The sequence below is a fragment of the Nicotiana sylvestris genome, chromosome 7 (assembly GCF_000393655.2).
Source record: "Nicotiana sylvestris chromosome 7, ASM39365v2, whole genome shotgun sequence".
Classification (NCBI taxonomy): domain Eukaryota; kingdom Viridiplantae; phylum Streptophyta; class Magnoliopsida; order Solanales; family Solanaceae; genus Nicotiana; species Nicotiana sylvestris.
In genome coordinates, this window is record NC_091063.1 from 106,269,248 (window position 1) to 106,285,732 (window position 16,485).

General features: G+C 36.9%; 1 protein-coding gene across 1 annotated transcript; it reads left to right on the forward strand.

The window, feature by feature from the left end:
• The first annotated feature begins 5,148 nt into the window (after nucleotides 1-5,148).
• On the forward strand, nucleotides 5,149-11,964 carry LOC104236987 (ribonuclease 2-like). Its single transcript, XM_009791044.2, has 9 exons — nucleotides 5,149-5,618; nucleotides 6,312-6,340; nucleotides 6,434-6,507; nucleotides 7,305-7,406; nucleotides 7,520-7,523; nucleotides 8,386-8,477; nucleotides 9,090-9,251; nucleotides 10,044-10,128; nucleotides 11,627-11,964. Exons 1-9 carry the CDS (start codon nucleotides 5,371-5,373, stop codon nucleotides 11,659-11,661), a joined length of 831 nt encoding a protein of 276 aa, XP_009789346.1. The 5' UTR covers nucleotides 5,149-5,370; the 3' UTR covers nucleotides 11,662-11,964.
• Nucleotides 11,965-16,485: the final 4,521 nt, after the last annotated feature.

Below are 16,485 nucleotides of genomic sequence, written 5' to 3' on the forward strand. Positions count from 1 at the left end.
TCATATAGAGCATGAACAATATGAAATGGAGTCACATTAATCATAGTATAAGACTCATGGGCATGCTTGACACCAACGTATAGATACTCGTCACCATGCCTATACGTCGTACTCAACAAATAACACATAGCAAATAGGCCACAACTCCTAATCCCTCAAGTTAAGGTTAGACCAAACACTTACCTCGCTTTGCAACCAATTCAAGATTCCAATAAACCTTTGCCTTGCAAATTCGTGTCCGAAAGCTTCAAATCTAGTCATAATAATTCAGTATACTCAATACAAATCGTAGGGATTAATTCCATATGAATTTACTATTTTTTTCGGATAAAATCTGAAATATATTTTAAAATTCAACAGTGGGACCCATGTCATGAATCCCGGAAAAACTTACGAAATCCGAATACTCGTTCTGATACGAGTTCAACCATATAAAAATTATTGAATTCCAACATCGGATTGCCTTTCAAATGCTCAATTAAAGTTTTGAAGATTTCTACCATTTTTAACCCAATCTTTACCTATTTGAACACAACAATCTTCCCATAACCTTTTTGTTACAAGCATGTATAACTAATACTCAAACATCCATGAATCATCTTACTAATTACCCATTTCTAGTTAGATTTCGAAATTGATTAATTGGGGAAAAGAAATTCTTACCTCTTTGAAGCCTTAGCAACCCTTTGATGCGATTTCAAGGCTTGGACAAGATTTTTGATGAACAAGGAACTTGAGCTTCTTCCTCTCTCTAGAATTTCTCTTCCCTCTCTCTAAAAGCACCACAAAAATCCCAAAATAACAAATCCCAAACGAGTTAAATGAAATGGGGTTCGGGTCTTAAAAATCCGTTTTTGTACTGCCGCGGCACATGGGGCGCCGCAGGGGACGGGGCGGCTGTGCAAAATGTGCTCAGAAAATATTTTCTAATTCTCTCTGAATTCCCCCACAGACGCGCCGCACGGGGCGCCGCATGGGGCATCGCGGTAGTGCAAGTTTCTGCCAACCTTTGGTAATTTGATCATAACTTCTTGTAGGAGTGTTCAAATGACGAACAGATGCTCTAGAAACTAGACTCAAAGATATTTAATTTGATAGGTTGTGCATCACACAACTCGTTATATCCATGTAGATATGCTCGTACAAAGTGAGGTCTTGCGCGTACTCATTTGCAACTTTAGTCTATTATGATTTTTCAACTTGGCTTAGACTTAGAACCTTCCTTAGACCTCATATCACTTATAGTATGTTTCGTACACTTGCTATCATATCCAATTGGTATCCATCATGTTAATAGGTCGTCAGATGAGAAGTAGAGTCCACCCCCAAATGCATAACATAACTTACCTCTTCTTTCGCATGTTTCAATTGTCCCGAATTTTTACTAACTCCCAAAATTTCCAAAAATTTCGCTAGAGTTTCCTTTGTAACTGAGCCTATTCACCTGTCAGAGAATCCCAGAAACCAATCCTAACAACATATACATAATCCAATCAACGTAACACAACATGAAAATAATACCAACATTGGCCTCATAAGTAATATATTACTAGAGAAGGAACGCCATTCACATCAATTATTCAGGTGATACTTAACTCATAGCGGGTAAGCTCTTAACATTTTCATAAAATATAGAATTTTAATGTTTAAATTAAAGATTTCATTTCTGGGTCATCATATTTACTTATTTTCATTCCTTACATACTCGGTACATTATTTGTACTGACGTCCCTTTTGCTTGGGGACGCTGCGTTTCATGCCCGCAGGTCCCGATAGATAAGTCGAGCGCCTTCCAAGTAGGCTATCAGCTCGGCGGAAGATGTTGGTGCACTTCATTTGCTTCAGAGTTACTTGTTTGGTTAGTATTATTTAGACGTGTATTGTTTGATATGACAGAACTCTGTCCCGACCTTTATTAAAATTATGTATTCTTAGAGGCTTGTAGACAGATGTCATGTACATAAAAGATTGTATGGCCTTGTCAGCCTATGTTCAGTGTACAAGTGGTTATTTTGGTCTTATAGGCCTATATATCTTATGTATAAGTTGGTATCACATGTTGCATTCTAGTTATCTCACGGCAGCCTTCCGGCTCAGTTATCTATGATAGTATGACATGAAAAGATACGCTATGTTGATACTCGGTTGAGTAAGGTACCGGGTGCCCGTCGCGGCCCATCGGTTTGGGTCGTGACAATTGATTCCAATTTTTTGTTATCAGTTCTTAGTTATTAGCTCAATTTTAGTTTCAGTATTTACAGTTCTTTCTTTTAGTTGTTTTATATAGCGGTGCAATTCAAATGTACTGACATCCCTTTCGCCTGAGGTATGCATCTCACGATGCAAGTAACGATTTTCAGGTTGACGATTCAGAGCGCTAGGATTCTCGTACCAGCTAAGTGGTGAGCCCTAGTTCTTTAAGAGCATTATCATTACTTTACAATCTTTCAGTATTTACAGACATGTTTTCAGTACTTCATTAGAGGATTAATAGATTAGAGTAACAATTAGAAAGAGTCACAAGCTTTTCATGTTAAGCAATATTGACTACAGATACGTTTCAGACTTGTATTAGTTTTTAAACGCTTTGATTTATATCATTCAGACTTTCAGTATATCAGCATGCGTTAGTTTATCTTCTGCATTCAGTATATTATGATATCACATGTTGATTCAGTCAGCCAGTTGGTTTGCTCGGCCACATGTAGTCAGGCACCGGGTACCGTGTTACGTCCAGGTCCAGGTTCGGGGCGTGACAAAGTTTACCCGGACATAATCAGGAATTCTAGCATACACACAGATACTCCTCACCTCATACGTGCTTAGCACTCATAAAAGTAGCACATAACAAATATAGCACCCACGAGGTAAATTCCCTCTCACAAGGTTAGATAGGAGTCTTACCTCGCCCCGAAACTCGATAATCGACTCCAACGCCTCTCTAGCACCTCAAACCAATGCCAAACGATCCGAAACTAGTTAAACAACGTGCAAACCAATCAAAATATGCCCAAATACTTGTAATTTAACAATTAGAAACAATTTCCAATTCTACACGAAAAGTCAACAATATCAACCCTCGGGCCTACGCGCCCGAATTTCGAAAATTCTTGAAGATAAACATTACCCATAGCACCACAAACTCAAATATATAATTTATTTCCAATTCCATATTCAATTTCGTGGTCAAAATCCAATAATACAATTTTTAGGTTTTCTTCCAAACTTTTACAATTTCTACCAATTTTCATGTTAAAATCTATATATAGTCCATGTATTTAACTCACAATGAGTATGAATCACATACCTCATGATAGATTATGAAAATTTCCCCTCAAAGAGCTCGAAAAATCGTCCTACCCAGGTAAAAGTAAGGAAAGTTGGTCTAACCCCCAAAATAAAATACATTTTGCCCAGACCTTTCCTCTTCGCGATCGCGAAGGCAAAATTGCAGCTGCCCAAAAAGTCCTCTCCACGATAGCGAAAGCACCCTTGCGATCGCGAAGGCCAAACTATCCTCGCCTAGGATTCCTTCTTCACGAATGCGAGATCCTCTCGCGATGGTGTTCCACAACCTACCAAGCTTTCACGAACGCGAGCCTAGCTCTGTGAACGCGAAGGCCAATCTTTCAGCTCCAGTAATGCAATCGCAAACTCCCCACCGCGATCGCGATTAACAATTCCTTCCCAGCTCCAGTCACTCTTCGCGAACACGACTCACCCTCCGTGATCGCGATGCACACCAAGAACACCAGAAACTAGCAGTTGCAAAACAACGACAAATGGTCTGAAACCACACCGAAACACACCCGAGGCTCCCGGGACCCCGTCCAATCATACCAACCAGTCGCAATACCTTATCCAAACTTATCCAAAGGCTCGAAACGCCGTGAATAACCTCAAAATCACAAATCGACAATCAAAACCCTCCATTTTAACTTTCAAACCTTCGAACTTCGTTGAATGCGTTCGAATCACACTTAGACATTTCGGAATACGACCAACTTCACACACAAGTTCCAACCAACTAATGAACCTATCCAAAGTCCCATAACACCGCCCGAAGTCCGATAGCATCAAAGTCCACTCTAAGTCAAACTTAGTAAGTTTCCAAACCTCCAGGGCTCGTTTGGTATGAGTGATAAGGAATAATTAATCCCGGGACCAAATTTAATAAGAGTTTATCCCATATTTTATTGGTAGAAAATTGCGGTATAATTAATCCCGAGATTAGTTATCCCGGAATTATAGTGTTTTTTTTTTATCCCCATTGAGAGATGAAATAATTAATTCCGAGATAACTAATCCCAAGATAATGAATATTGGGATAACTTTTTTCCAACTAAACGTCCCCTCAAAATGCAAACTAATGATGAAAAGTTCCAAGTCATACATAAGTTAAAACAGAGGCGGACCCAGGATTTGAGCAAGATGGGGGCACCACTGTATGCTAATCACCAGCGATAAAAATAAATATATATATATATATATATATATATATATATATATATATGAGAGAGAGAGAGAGAGAGAGAGAGATATTTCTTTGCAAAATGGGTACTATAAGAAGAGAAGGAATAAAATTAATTAAGTTGACTATTGTGTATTAGTACTAAACTATAAATGAAATAAAAAAAAAGATAAAAGTAAAAAAAAGCAATTTGTTATTAAATATAAATTATATTTTATTCAAAGAACTAAAATATTAATAAAGTTGACTATTATATATTAGTACTAAATTATAATTGAATTTAAAAAAAAAGAGATACAAATAAAAGATAAAGCAATTTGCTATTAAATATAAATTACATTGTAGTCAAAGAATAAAAATAAAAGGAGGAGAAAAAAGATAAAGGGGGGTTTTGAACCAACATCCTCAACACAGTTGGGAATTAAAGGGCCCAAAGCAAACACTTCTTCCGTTCACATCTTTGGTATACTTAAAATATTTAAAAGATCTCATATATATATACAAATATATATAATATGTATATACAGAATTTATGACGAGGTAAGGGGGTCACGTGACCCCTCAAGCCATCACGTAGGTCCCCTCTGAGTTAAAATCATGAAACCGAAAGAGTACTAAATGCTCATCAAACATGAACGCAAAGATTCTTCAAGTCCGCCAGCAAATTAAAAGTGCCAAATTCTACTTTGTCCGTTAACTAACCCTCACGCCATTTATCTTCTTCATTTTTCTTTTTGTTCACAATAATAAATCCAAAACTGCCGTCTGCCACCAGCCTTCTCCCTTATTTATAATAAAACTGTTTCACAACTCATGGGCATATCCATAAGAACGAAAACCAAAAAAAAAGAAAAAGAAAACTGAAAAACTATTAGGAATAGAACAGTAGGGGTAGAGCCATGACTTTCCTTCCGGTCCACGCTATTGTGAATCTACGAATGCTATTTCTGTTGATCGGAGCATGTTGTATTCTGGTTGGAGTCAACGGTGGATGGGATGAGGAAGTAGGATTACTGAGAAGAGGAGGCGGTGGCGCAGGAGGAGGATATCAGCGAGAGTTCAATTACTTCAAGCTATCTCTCCAATGGCCAGGCACCTATTGCCGAAGAACTCGCCGTTGTTGTTCTTCCAACGCCTGTTGCAGCCGGTATATCTCCTTTTTCTTTTTTTTTTTTTTTGGAAAATTTGGCTTGTAGTCCTCAAATATGGACAAATTTCTAATTTTGGTCTTTGTTTAGTGGATACGTGCACCTTTGATCCCTCTGCACGTGAATCTTCACAAATGTAACAAATTTTATTAAGTGCTAAACCATCTGAATACTGATGCGAGGGTAATATAGTTCTAAAAATAGTCTAATATCACTTATTCATATATGAAAGGACCAAATACACATGTTTTAGTTAATTGAAAGTTAAATGTACTATTCAATGCAATTACCGCTATATTTTCCATCATAGATCTTATGCTTCTTTATGTGCCTTTTTTTTTCTCTTTTTTTTTTTTTTTTTTGTTAGGATTAAATTAAAGTATGGTCCAAATGGTGCTAAATGGATATTGAAGATTCATACGACAGACTTCAATTAGTTTGTGATTGAGGCTTAGTTGTTGTAGTTGTTGTTAGATTAGAGTTTATGGGCCTCCATGGCTTTGGTCTGATGGCTACTGAACCAAATCTAGTACTACTACTATCTTTAAGTGGAGAAGCGCAAAGTGGATCAATTATTTACCGATTATTATAGCAAGAAAAAGAATAAGAAATTTAGATATATTTGTTTTGCGGCAATTTCATTATATAACATGCGTTATAGGAGCTTACTTGTGATTTTTGTATTTTTGCAGCTCGAACTCGCCACCTGTATTCACAATTCGTAAGTCCTACTCCATTTCAGAAGGGTGTTTAATTAATTTTGTATGTGATGAAAAGTGAAAGATAGAATTGAATAAGGTTTCTTGTGCTATAGATGGACTTTGGACAGAGTACAATGATGGAACTTGGCCTTCCTGCTGTTCTGGTAAAGCATTTGATGAGAGAGAGGTATGTTTGCTTATTGTATTTTCTTGCCCTTTTTCTATGAGAGAGCAGCCTGGAATGTGAGAATTGATTGGTGGAACTACTTGCATTGCTTGTGAACAGTTTATAACTGGAATGCCAATGTCTTCTGATGACAGGACTAAATCCACAAGAGTTCATGGAGATTTTTTTTATTGTGATAACAGTGGTGTCGGGGTAGAAATCGCCTAGCTTTTTTTTTGGCCTCTACTGGGATTCAAAACTTTCTTCCCCGTGATCCTCATTCCAGTTATCACTAGGCCACATCCTTGGGTGCAACTTCTTACCAAGATCAAGCACTCAAGAACGGATTCCTAAATCTTCACCTTCATATTGAGCAGTTCTTTTTGTGTGAACACTTACACGTTTGTCTATTTTCTATCTTAACTTTTAATCATGAAGTTTGCATTATAAGACCTTTTGTCTGCTTAATTTTTCAGATCTGAATTCTGTTAAATAATTTGTTCATATTTGTAACGTAGACTATGGCTATGAAATTGTGTCAAGGTGCCAATTATTTATGCAAATACAGATAGAGAGTTAAGCCATCAAACATCTTTTGCTGTAAATTGGCTTCAAGCGATTTTATTTCATATTAGCGCTGCAAGCTTCTGTGAACTTCGTTGGTTAGCTAGGATATTTGGAAACTCCACTATGAGGTCATTGAGAAGCTTAGTTAATCTCAGTGGTGCTTCCCTTTTTTCCATTTCATAGATATGCTTACTCCTCATCACCAAGGTCAAATTTATTTTTTTGAGCCAAAGTACTATTTGTCATCTCAGATTTCAACATTGCTCGAGCCCTTGAGGAAGTATTGGCCTTCTTTAAGTTGTGGTTCCCCCAGATCTTGCCATCACAGAAAAGGACCATTCTGGGCACATGAGGTGGTTTCACTATTATTTTTTCTCATTGATTGTTTGAATTCGATACAATTTAAGGAACTGACACATCCTCCTTGCATTTCCTCTATGCTGACTCTGGAGATACTCAAGCACAGTGGGGTAATTACCTTGTCTTATTCGATATTTTATGTTAAATTAATCTTGCAAGCTTGCTATTTCTTAGAACTTAGTTGAGAAGCAAGGTTTATATGTACATAAAGGAGCCAGTGATGTAAAAACCTAGAAAGTAATTTGACTGTTGACATGTCTTAACAAATTAAGTGTAGCTCCCTTCTTCTCCTTGGATGCTGACAAGTGATTAGGCATGTACTTCCTCGTGTACAGTAAATTTATTTATTTATTATCCTTCTAAAACTGAGGTAGAAGGTAGTTATTTCCTTCTGCTTTGTCATGGAATCAATGAGATGTCTTGTCTCTTGTGTGCGCTTAAGCCTGTGCACACCATCAATATGCTGTAATCTCCCTTTGGTATGATGATGTTGTGCCAACAAAGGGCTAAAAGACACATTTTTGTTATTGGGGAGAATTAATCCCTCTAAGTTACTCTGAGAATCCCGCCCCTACTCCCAGTGGTTGTTATATCGCTTTGCAGTGCAATGTGTAAAAGAACTCATGTTTGTTCTTTTTACAAATACCTCATAGTATTATGATGGGGCGTACATCTTCTGGTTACCAAACAAAACACCTGGTTTTCAATAGGGAGTTATATGGAGGCAGGGCATTTTTTCACTACAAAATCCAACCTGATTATAGTACAGAATGTCTGGTATACTTATATGCAACAACACCAACAACAACAATAACATACCCAGTGTAATCCCACAAGTGGGGTCTGGAAGGGTAGTGTGTACGGACCTTACCCCTACTTGTATGCGGTTTAAATTTTTTATAGGGACAAAAGCCAGATAGGATATTCTTTAAGTATCATTTGTGACTATATTTTCATGTTTATTGATTGCAGAAAAACATGGGACATGTGCTTATCCAGTTGTCCATGATGAATATGAGTTCTTTTTGACTACGTTGAATGTTTACTTCAAGTATAATGTTACAGTAAGTGACTTTTCATGCTATGTATTATAGTCCTGGTATACTATCCTTGGAAGAGTAAAATACCTTTTTTTCTTAGAAATTTTATGTCCTTTTCTTCTTGTTGCTTGTACAGTTTTGTAGTTTTTGTTTTTATCTTTTTGTGCTTGGGTATTTTCATTCTATGAAATTTTTTGATGACCTCAAATAGTGAAGAAGTTGTTGCATCTTGAATAATATGATTATATCTCAAAACTTTCTCCTGGGTGTTTATTAATACCTAGTTCCCCTTGATGCAAAATATACCAAGAGGAAATCAGTTGCAACTCGGTAATCAACAGAGGATATATATATATATTTTTTTGGGGGGGTGGGTGGGTATCAATTAATCAACTGAATCAAAACATTCTTGATATTGTTTATGCACTAAAAACTGTTTTTATATAGATATCAATTTATCCATGTGAAAATGGTTCTCTTGTTGATACAGTTTCATTTTGTTTTCAGTTGAATATTAACAAGTTATTCTTCAATCTCAGTTGACTAACCATATAGTGGTTATGCATGACAATTGGATATGAATAGTAATTACTCCTGGTACATGACTAACATTAATGCATTCAAACACAACTCCAGGAAGTTCTGTTTGAAGCTGGATATGTACCATCAGATTCCGAAAAGTATCCATTAGGAGGCATCATTTCATCAATTGAAAATGCTTTCCATGCAACCCCCGAGTTAACATGCTCAGGCGATGCCCTGGAGGAACTTCGTATATGCTTCTATAAGAATTTTGAGGTTTGTTGTCTCTCTAATCCTCTAACAGATACTGGAATAGATGCTTTATGACTCACATTTACTGTAATGTAATGATGATGTTGACGGCATAAAATGAAAATTTTCAGATAGTATGTTGCGTCTGTAGAACTCTTTGCCAGTGCCTGTTCAAAGAAAACGAAAAAAAGAAATCTTTGTCAGCATCAACGAAGTACCTTTCATTCTGTAAACTTCCTTGCCATCCAGGATAGTCTCACTCTCACCAGTAGATTTCACAGGACCATAATGCAGAAAAGTTCATGACTTGATCGTTAAGAACCAGTTTTCTTGTTCATATGTAGACGGCTACTAAGGTTTGCATGTCGCCGAAAAGCCAACTGATGAGAAAACGAACAGAAGACAATGACCGACCTTCTTTTATCATCCAGTACCCCCTCGTTGTCACTTTAATCAATATCCTATATGTTAAGAACAGTGGGGTTAGGAAGAATACAGGCTTTGTTTCGGTATTCTGATTTCATGCATTTAATTTGTATTTTGAAGGGGAGCCTTGGAGGAATGGTAAAGTTGTCTCCGTGTGACCTTTAGGTCACGGGTTCGAGCCGTGGAATTAGCCATTGATGCTTAGGGTAGGTTGCCTATGTTACACCCCATTGTGGTGCGGCCCTTCCCCTGACCCTGCGTAAACATGGGATACTTCATGCGCTGGGCTGCCCTTTAATTTGTATTTTATTTTGAATCTCTATTATTAGCAAACTGTCATTCCATAATCCTCCCCACTAATATAGGATTCAATCCCTGTCCTTTCTATAGCCTCGTGACTGTGCACGTGATACTAGCGCCTTATCAAGAGGGTCATGTCCTCAGTATGTCAGCTTGCCAGCCCATGGATCATGGGGTAAGTTCTTTTTTTGTTAACTTTTTTTCTCTTTTGGCTGGCTTTTTGTTAAGCTTAATTGATCTACAACAACAACAACAACGGCCCAATATGTTATAAAAGTATTCTCCCACTTAACAAATATGAAGGTTTGAGAGCCATTCTTACCGGTGTTCCAAGCTATGTTGCTCGGACTCTCCGAAAATGTTGCCGGATGCGTGTCGGATCCTCCAAAATTAGTGCATTTTTGGAGAATCCGACACGGGTGCAGCAGCATTTCGGAGAGTCCGCAACATAGGTTCCAAGTACCATACATAAGAAAAATATGACATGGTAAATGATGTACGTACTGAGTTAAGTGCAGCGGATAATGGAGTAGCTCCCTCCTCTCTGATTGCCCTATGTTGAAATAGGTGTGAATACACCTAGGCATTAATGGCATAGTTCACTTTCATGTGAAACAATGGCCCTCATTTTGTTTTGAAATAAGAACATGCCCAATAGTAGGATGCCTCTTTCCTGTAAATATTTTATGCATACTTTTTGGTTGCTTGGTACAATAAATAATTTTTTAAAATGGAATATATTCAAAAATTGTGTTGCATTACTAGTCAAGCAACTTTTATATACAAGGAGCAATGAAATGCCCATACTTGTGAAATTTCAATTCCTTCATAAATCATACACGAGTGCGCGGATGATGAATTTAATCCGTCTTCGACTAACCAGGCCTATTAACATTTTTTATGACAGTAAACCAAACAATAAAAAGGAAAATTGTGAAAATTGACCCCTTAACATACTCTAGAAATCCACTCAAATTTAGAAAAAAAAAAAATCTATCTCCTTACACATCTGCACATGTATTTGGTGGGTATTTGCAGATTCTTTACTTGTGATATCTCAGATTAATAGGAGACACTATGATTAAATAAGTAGTAAATAAACGTAACACATTAATTTCTTGTTTCATCTCATTTGTTTCCTTTTGGCTCTTGATGGCATAGCTCATTTTCATGTCAGTTTTGAGCTCTCTGAGAAGGTTTTCTCTTGCAACTTAGGGAGATAATAAACATTCTGCTTGGATCAGCTTAAAGCTTTGGTTTCTCGTCTACCTACTACTAATTTGTCTCTACTCTCTCCGTAAAGTAGTTGAACATGCTTACTTGCTTTCACAAAAGCTCAACTAAAGAATATTTCAGGATAACTGGATTACATTACTGCAGTTCTTAGTGTTTCCACCATGAGACTGAATGACCAGGACCAGGCAAGGAATGTGAAAGTTGGTGTGCCACACCTGTTTGCACTTTGGACAAATGTGTGTATATATATATGTGTGTAATACTGTCTGTCCTGTGGCTTTTTATGTATCCACTATCCATTGTCATAGTGCATTCTCAATCTTCCTTTTTGTTCATTCGCTAGGTCGGAGTACTATAGAGATATTTACCTGCCATGATAGGGACATAGTGGAGCCTCATTGTGATAAGTTTTTTCTTTTGACTTTTTGGTTTTACAGAGATTAGAAGCAGCAATACAACAGCAGCTTCTTAGTCTACAGAATAGTCTCTGGTTGGTTCAGCTAATTTGACAAGGATGCCAAATGACCTTGGTTTATTACTTTGTGGTGAAGCTCTGTGACAATACAAGTTTCTGCCTTGGATAGATTAATACTTTCAACACATGCAAATGTACAAGTGGACGAATAGTATTTGCTTGTGAACTTTCCAGTCTATAATCATTGTAACTTTTAAGCAGATTAATATGTTCCCTTTTATGCTATTCCAGTCTACTAAGATAACTTTTCGACATGGTTTATCTTTGCTTGTGCATAAATATAAAGAACAGTTGGTGGAATTTTGCTAATTTCAGTATTTACCAATTATGGACCACTAAGTGTTAGTCCATTGGTTCCCTTGAAGCTATGGTCATTTCAATTTTTCGTACAAACCAACGGTCATTTCATGGCAATACTTGTTCACTGCCCAAGCATGTAATAGGGGCAGGCTGGAGGTGATGTTTCATTTCAGAAGTAAACAAAGCACAAGCTGCGAGTCACACCACTAAGGTGCTTAGAGTAGGGATGGTAAACGATGTTAAGCGGTTGCAGAGACTATGATAAGTTTTTTCTTTTGACTTTTTGGTTTTACAGAGATTATGGTCTTTAAGTTTGTCACAGACCTTGCACATGTCTTGCCGGATAATTTTTAGAATATACAATAGGCCAAAACCAGAAAACTTGTGTAAATTCGTGTAAACCCACAACCCGCGCCCGCATCGCACCGCATCAATCTTTTAAAAGATTATTTCAACCCGCTCCATACCGCATAGATTTAAACCCGTACCGCCCCAGATACCCTGAAACCCGCAACCCACCCGCACCGCCCCGCTTCCATCCCTAGATTAGAGGTTGCAATGCCTAATGAAACATCTCAAATAAACATTCATATGTATTTGTGCTTTGCTTAATGAGGACGAGGTTATATTCATGGGAGAGGTAAAGCATTGCAAACTATGTTCATTTTTTAACAACTAATGTTGTGACTATGTTCTCGGGAGACAAGGGTCTATCAAAAATAGTTTCTCTACCTTCACAAGATAGGGGTAAGGTTGCGCATACACAAACCTTTTCAAACCCTATTTGTGGGATTAGACTGTATTTGTTTTGTTCTTGTCGTTAATTTCGTTTAAGTCCATTGTCCAAATCCATGGCAGGACTCTATGTTGATGTTCTATCTATGTAACAATCCGATCAGTTATATTGATTTCTAGCGCTTCGTTTTGCGATCTGAGACTTTGAGTAGATTCTTTTGAACAAGTTTTAGGAATTGCGCGTGTAGTTGATTTTGATTTCTTAGAGGTTCTGGAGTGTTTTGGAAAAAGAGTTTTCTTTTTGGAAGCTTTAAGTTGTTGGAGTCGACCAATATTTAATTTTTGAGTAAAAGACCCCTGATTGATGATTTGATGATTTCGTTGCTTTGTACAGTGATTTTGGACTTGTACATATGTTTGATTTGGGTCTCGAGAGACCCGAGGCCGTTTCGGCGCGTTTAATCGAAAGTTAGAAATTTGAACATTAGAACTTTTGAAATTCTTGGTTTGATACGTGATTCTTTGTTTTAATGTTATGTTTGGTGTTTTGAGCCTTCGAGCAGGTCCCTGCTAGATATATAGACTTGATAGGATAATTGGACCAGGGTTCGAATGATTTTGACTATTTTTGTTCATGTTTCATTTGCTGGTTTCTGGTGTGATTTTAGTGCTTCGCGAATGTGGAGCTAGTCTCGAACACGAAGCTCTGGGGGAGTAGCTTATACGAACACGAGGTTGGCATCGTGAGTGCGATGGTCACTGATCATTGGCCTTCACGAACGCGATAGGTCCTTTGCGAACGGGAAGATGAATTTCGCCCAGGGATATTTTTAAACCATAAATCGGGATTAGACTATTTTTAACCATTTTTAAGATGTAGAGCTAGGGTTAGGCGATATTGAGATAGATTTTCATCTCAACTTATAACGTTGATATTTTAAGGTTAGTATTGATTATATATCATGATTCCTCATAGATTTTTGCCCTAAATCTAGGATTTTATAGTGTAAAATTGAATTTTTGGGTTTGAACTTGAGAGAGCTAATTTTGGGGATTTAGACCTTAATTTGAGGTCGAATTTTCTTGAAACTAATTATATATTTGGACTCGTGGGGTTATGAGTCATCAAGATTTGGTCTTGATTTTGAAGTTTGACCATGTGGGTCCGGGTTTATTTTTTTGTTGACTATTGAAATTTCATCAAAGATTGAACCGTTATTGGTTGAGGATGTTTTCTTTTGCATTATTTGACTTTCTTAGATTATATTTGACTAGTTTTTGATCGTTTTAAGGAGTATTTCTAAGAAAAATGGTATTAGGTTGCTGAACTTGTTATGGTATGAGGTAAGTGTCTTACCTATCTTTAGTTTGAGAGAATTTTTCTTAATAAATAATATTGTTTGCTTCATACAGAGTTGATGCATATGCGAGGTGACGAGCGTATATGCATGTGTCAGGATTATCCATACTCGGGATAGATTATATGGTTCTTTGTGCCTTGTTGAACTTTTTGATCCTTTTGACTTATGTTTTGTTTGTTTCTACGACTAAATGAGTATAATTATCCATGCTAGAAATTATGAATAAACATATGACATCTTAAATGAAATGATGGGCTATTCTTGAAGTTGTGATATACTGGATTTGATCGCAGACATGCTTGTATTACGAACACTTATCTATACATGTCATATTTGTGTTACTTGAGCCTTCTTAATCATGTTAAAGATCATGTGATATTTGGATAAGACAGCTCTTGAAATGTTGGCTTGCTTATTTGTGCGATAGTTATGATTATTTCTCAGGAATCATATTACACTTACTAATCCCTCTCAATAGTATTTATGCATCCTACCTTGCTTGTACCGATATACATATGCTTGGTGAGGATAAGTAAAATTGCACGAAGGGTATTTCTGTGCAGTGAGGATGAGTGATATATGCATGAAGGGTATTCCCATGCAATTTGATATGATATTGGCACGAAGGGTGTTTATGTTCAAGTGAGAATGAGAGTTCATGGCACGAAGTGTGTTCCTGTGAAAGTAAGGATGAGAGACATGCATAGTATCATGTTTATCTTTCCCTCATATACATGCATATATATTCTGCCCTTACCTTGTTGTTGTTGTTGTTGTTGTTGTTGTTGTTGTTGTTGTTGTTGTTGTTGTTGTTGTTGTTGTTGTTGTTGTTGTTGTTGTTGTTGTTGTTGTTGTTGTTGTTGTTGTTGTTGTTGTTGTTGTTGTTGTTGTTGTTGTTGTTGTTGTTGTTGTTGTTGTTGTTGTTGTTGTTATTACTTACCACCTTCTTGGTCTGTTGTTGTTACTTAGGTACATCATGTCTTATCTATTACCGTTACTTATGTGCATTCTATCTTATCTGTCACTGTTGCCTATAGGCCTCCTACTTTGTTTGCTATTGTACATTTATCTCTTCTATGTTGTTTGTTACTTGATATGCTCAAATTACACCTATATAAATGGTGTAAGGCGACCAATGTCAAATATAATAATCCTATTAGGTTGGGGTCGAATCCCACATGGAATAGGTGTGAAAATGTCACTTGAATAGTGTGCCACTTGACTAAAGGTGTAATTCTACTCCGTTAGTTTGGAAAAAGTTTGGTAATTGTGATTTGTTAAGAGAAGCTATTTTGTTAAGGGAATTGATGAAAAGGATTAAGAAAACAAGGTTGTGTCCCCGTGTATAGAATGTAATGCTATCAGTGTGAATATGATATATTTCTAATGGGAGGTCCTTTGAAATGGAAATTCCTCCTAAATAACTATCCAATATTTTTCAATAATTAGGTAGTATTTTCTCTTTATGATTTTTTCAAATGTAAAAGAGTTACAATTAAGAGCAACCAATTTATGCCAAGTAGAACCCATTTAGTCCTAAGAGATTCTATTAAACAAGGTTTAACGCCTTTCTTGCTATTCAATTCTACCACACTTTAACCCACTTTTCCAAGTGAAAGACAAAAGTAAATTGGCACTAGTTAATGTTTGCAACCACCAACCATAAATGAAACATAAGAAATGAATAGAAATCAATCACCCATTATATATATATAAACAATGGTAAACACCCATTAACATTGCACCCACTTAGGGTCCACAACCTTAGTATTTAAAGTTAGCTACTCATACTAGAATACAAGAATAAACAAAGTCTTGGAATCTCTCCCAAAAAGCTCCAAAACAAGTGGTGTATTTAATGCTCTAAGTGTAGGACCTTTTTCAGACTAGATGACCCACAAAACTCTAGTTATTCTATTTATAATGTCCCAAAACTCGAGGACAAAATGTAACAAAAATAGCCCTTCAGATTAGTTTGCAATCGCAAAATGAACCGCGGAACTGATCCGCGATCCACACATAAGTAGAAATGCTACAAATTTGATCTCCAAGATTTCCAGATTTCCATCTCATTATGGTTATGCGGTTCACATAATAATTTCGTGGCCGTATAGTGGATAGCTGATTCGTCTTCACTGGAATTCCTCTTGTATTTGTGCGACAATTTTGCGGTCTACACATGAATTATGAGACCTCATATTAAATCGCATATTTGACTCTTGAAACTAAGATGGGATGGTTACATCTGCGATAGGTTTCCGGTTCACACATCACTTCTGCGGTCGCATATCTGTCGCAAATCTGCCTTCTTCATGTTGTTTTGTCATCTTTTTCATGTTCTTGGCTCTTCATGTCTGGTTTCCTGTAAAACATCAAAACTTCATAAGAAATAACTTGCAATGCTTTAAGAGATAAGCTAAAGTCT

Bases quoted from the DNA above. Each gene is read 5' to 3' on its own strand.
- LOC104236987 (XM_009791044.2), top strand. From the start codon at position 5,371: ATGACTTTCCTTCCGGTCCACGCTATTGTGAATCTACGAATGCTATTT. The intron at 6,341-6,433 runs GTAAGTCCTACT...CTTGTGCTATAG, and splicing joins GCCACCTGTATTCACAATTC to ATGGACTTTGGACAGAGTAC. The intron at 8,478-9,089 runs GTAAGTGACTTT...ACACAACTCCAG, and splicing joins ACTTCAAGTATAATGTTACA to GAAGTTCTGTTTGAAGCTGG.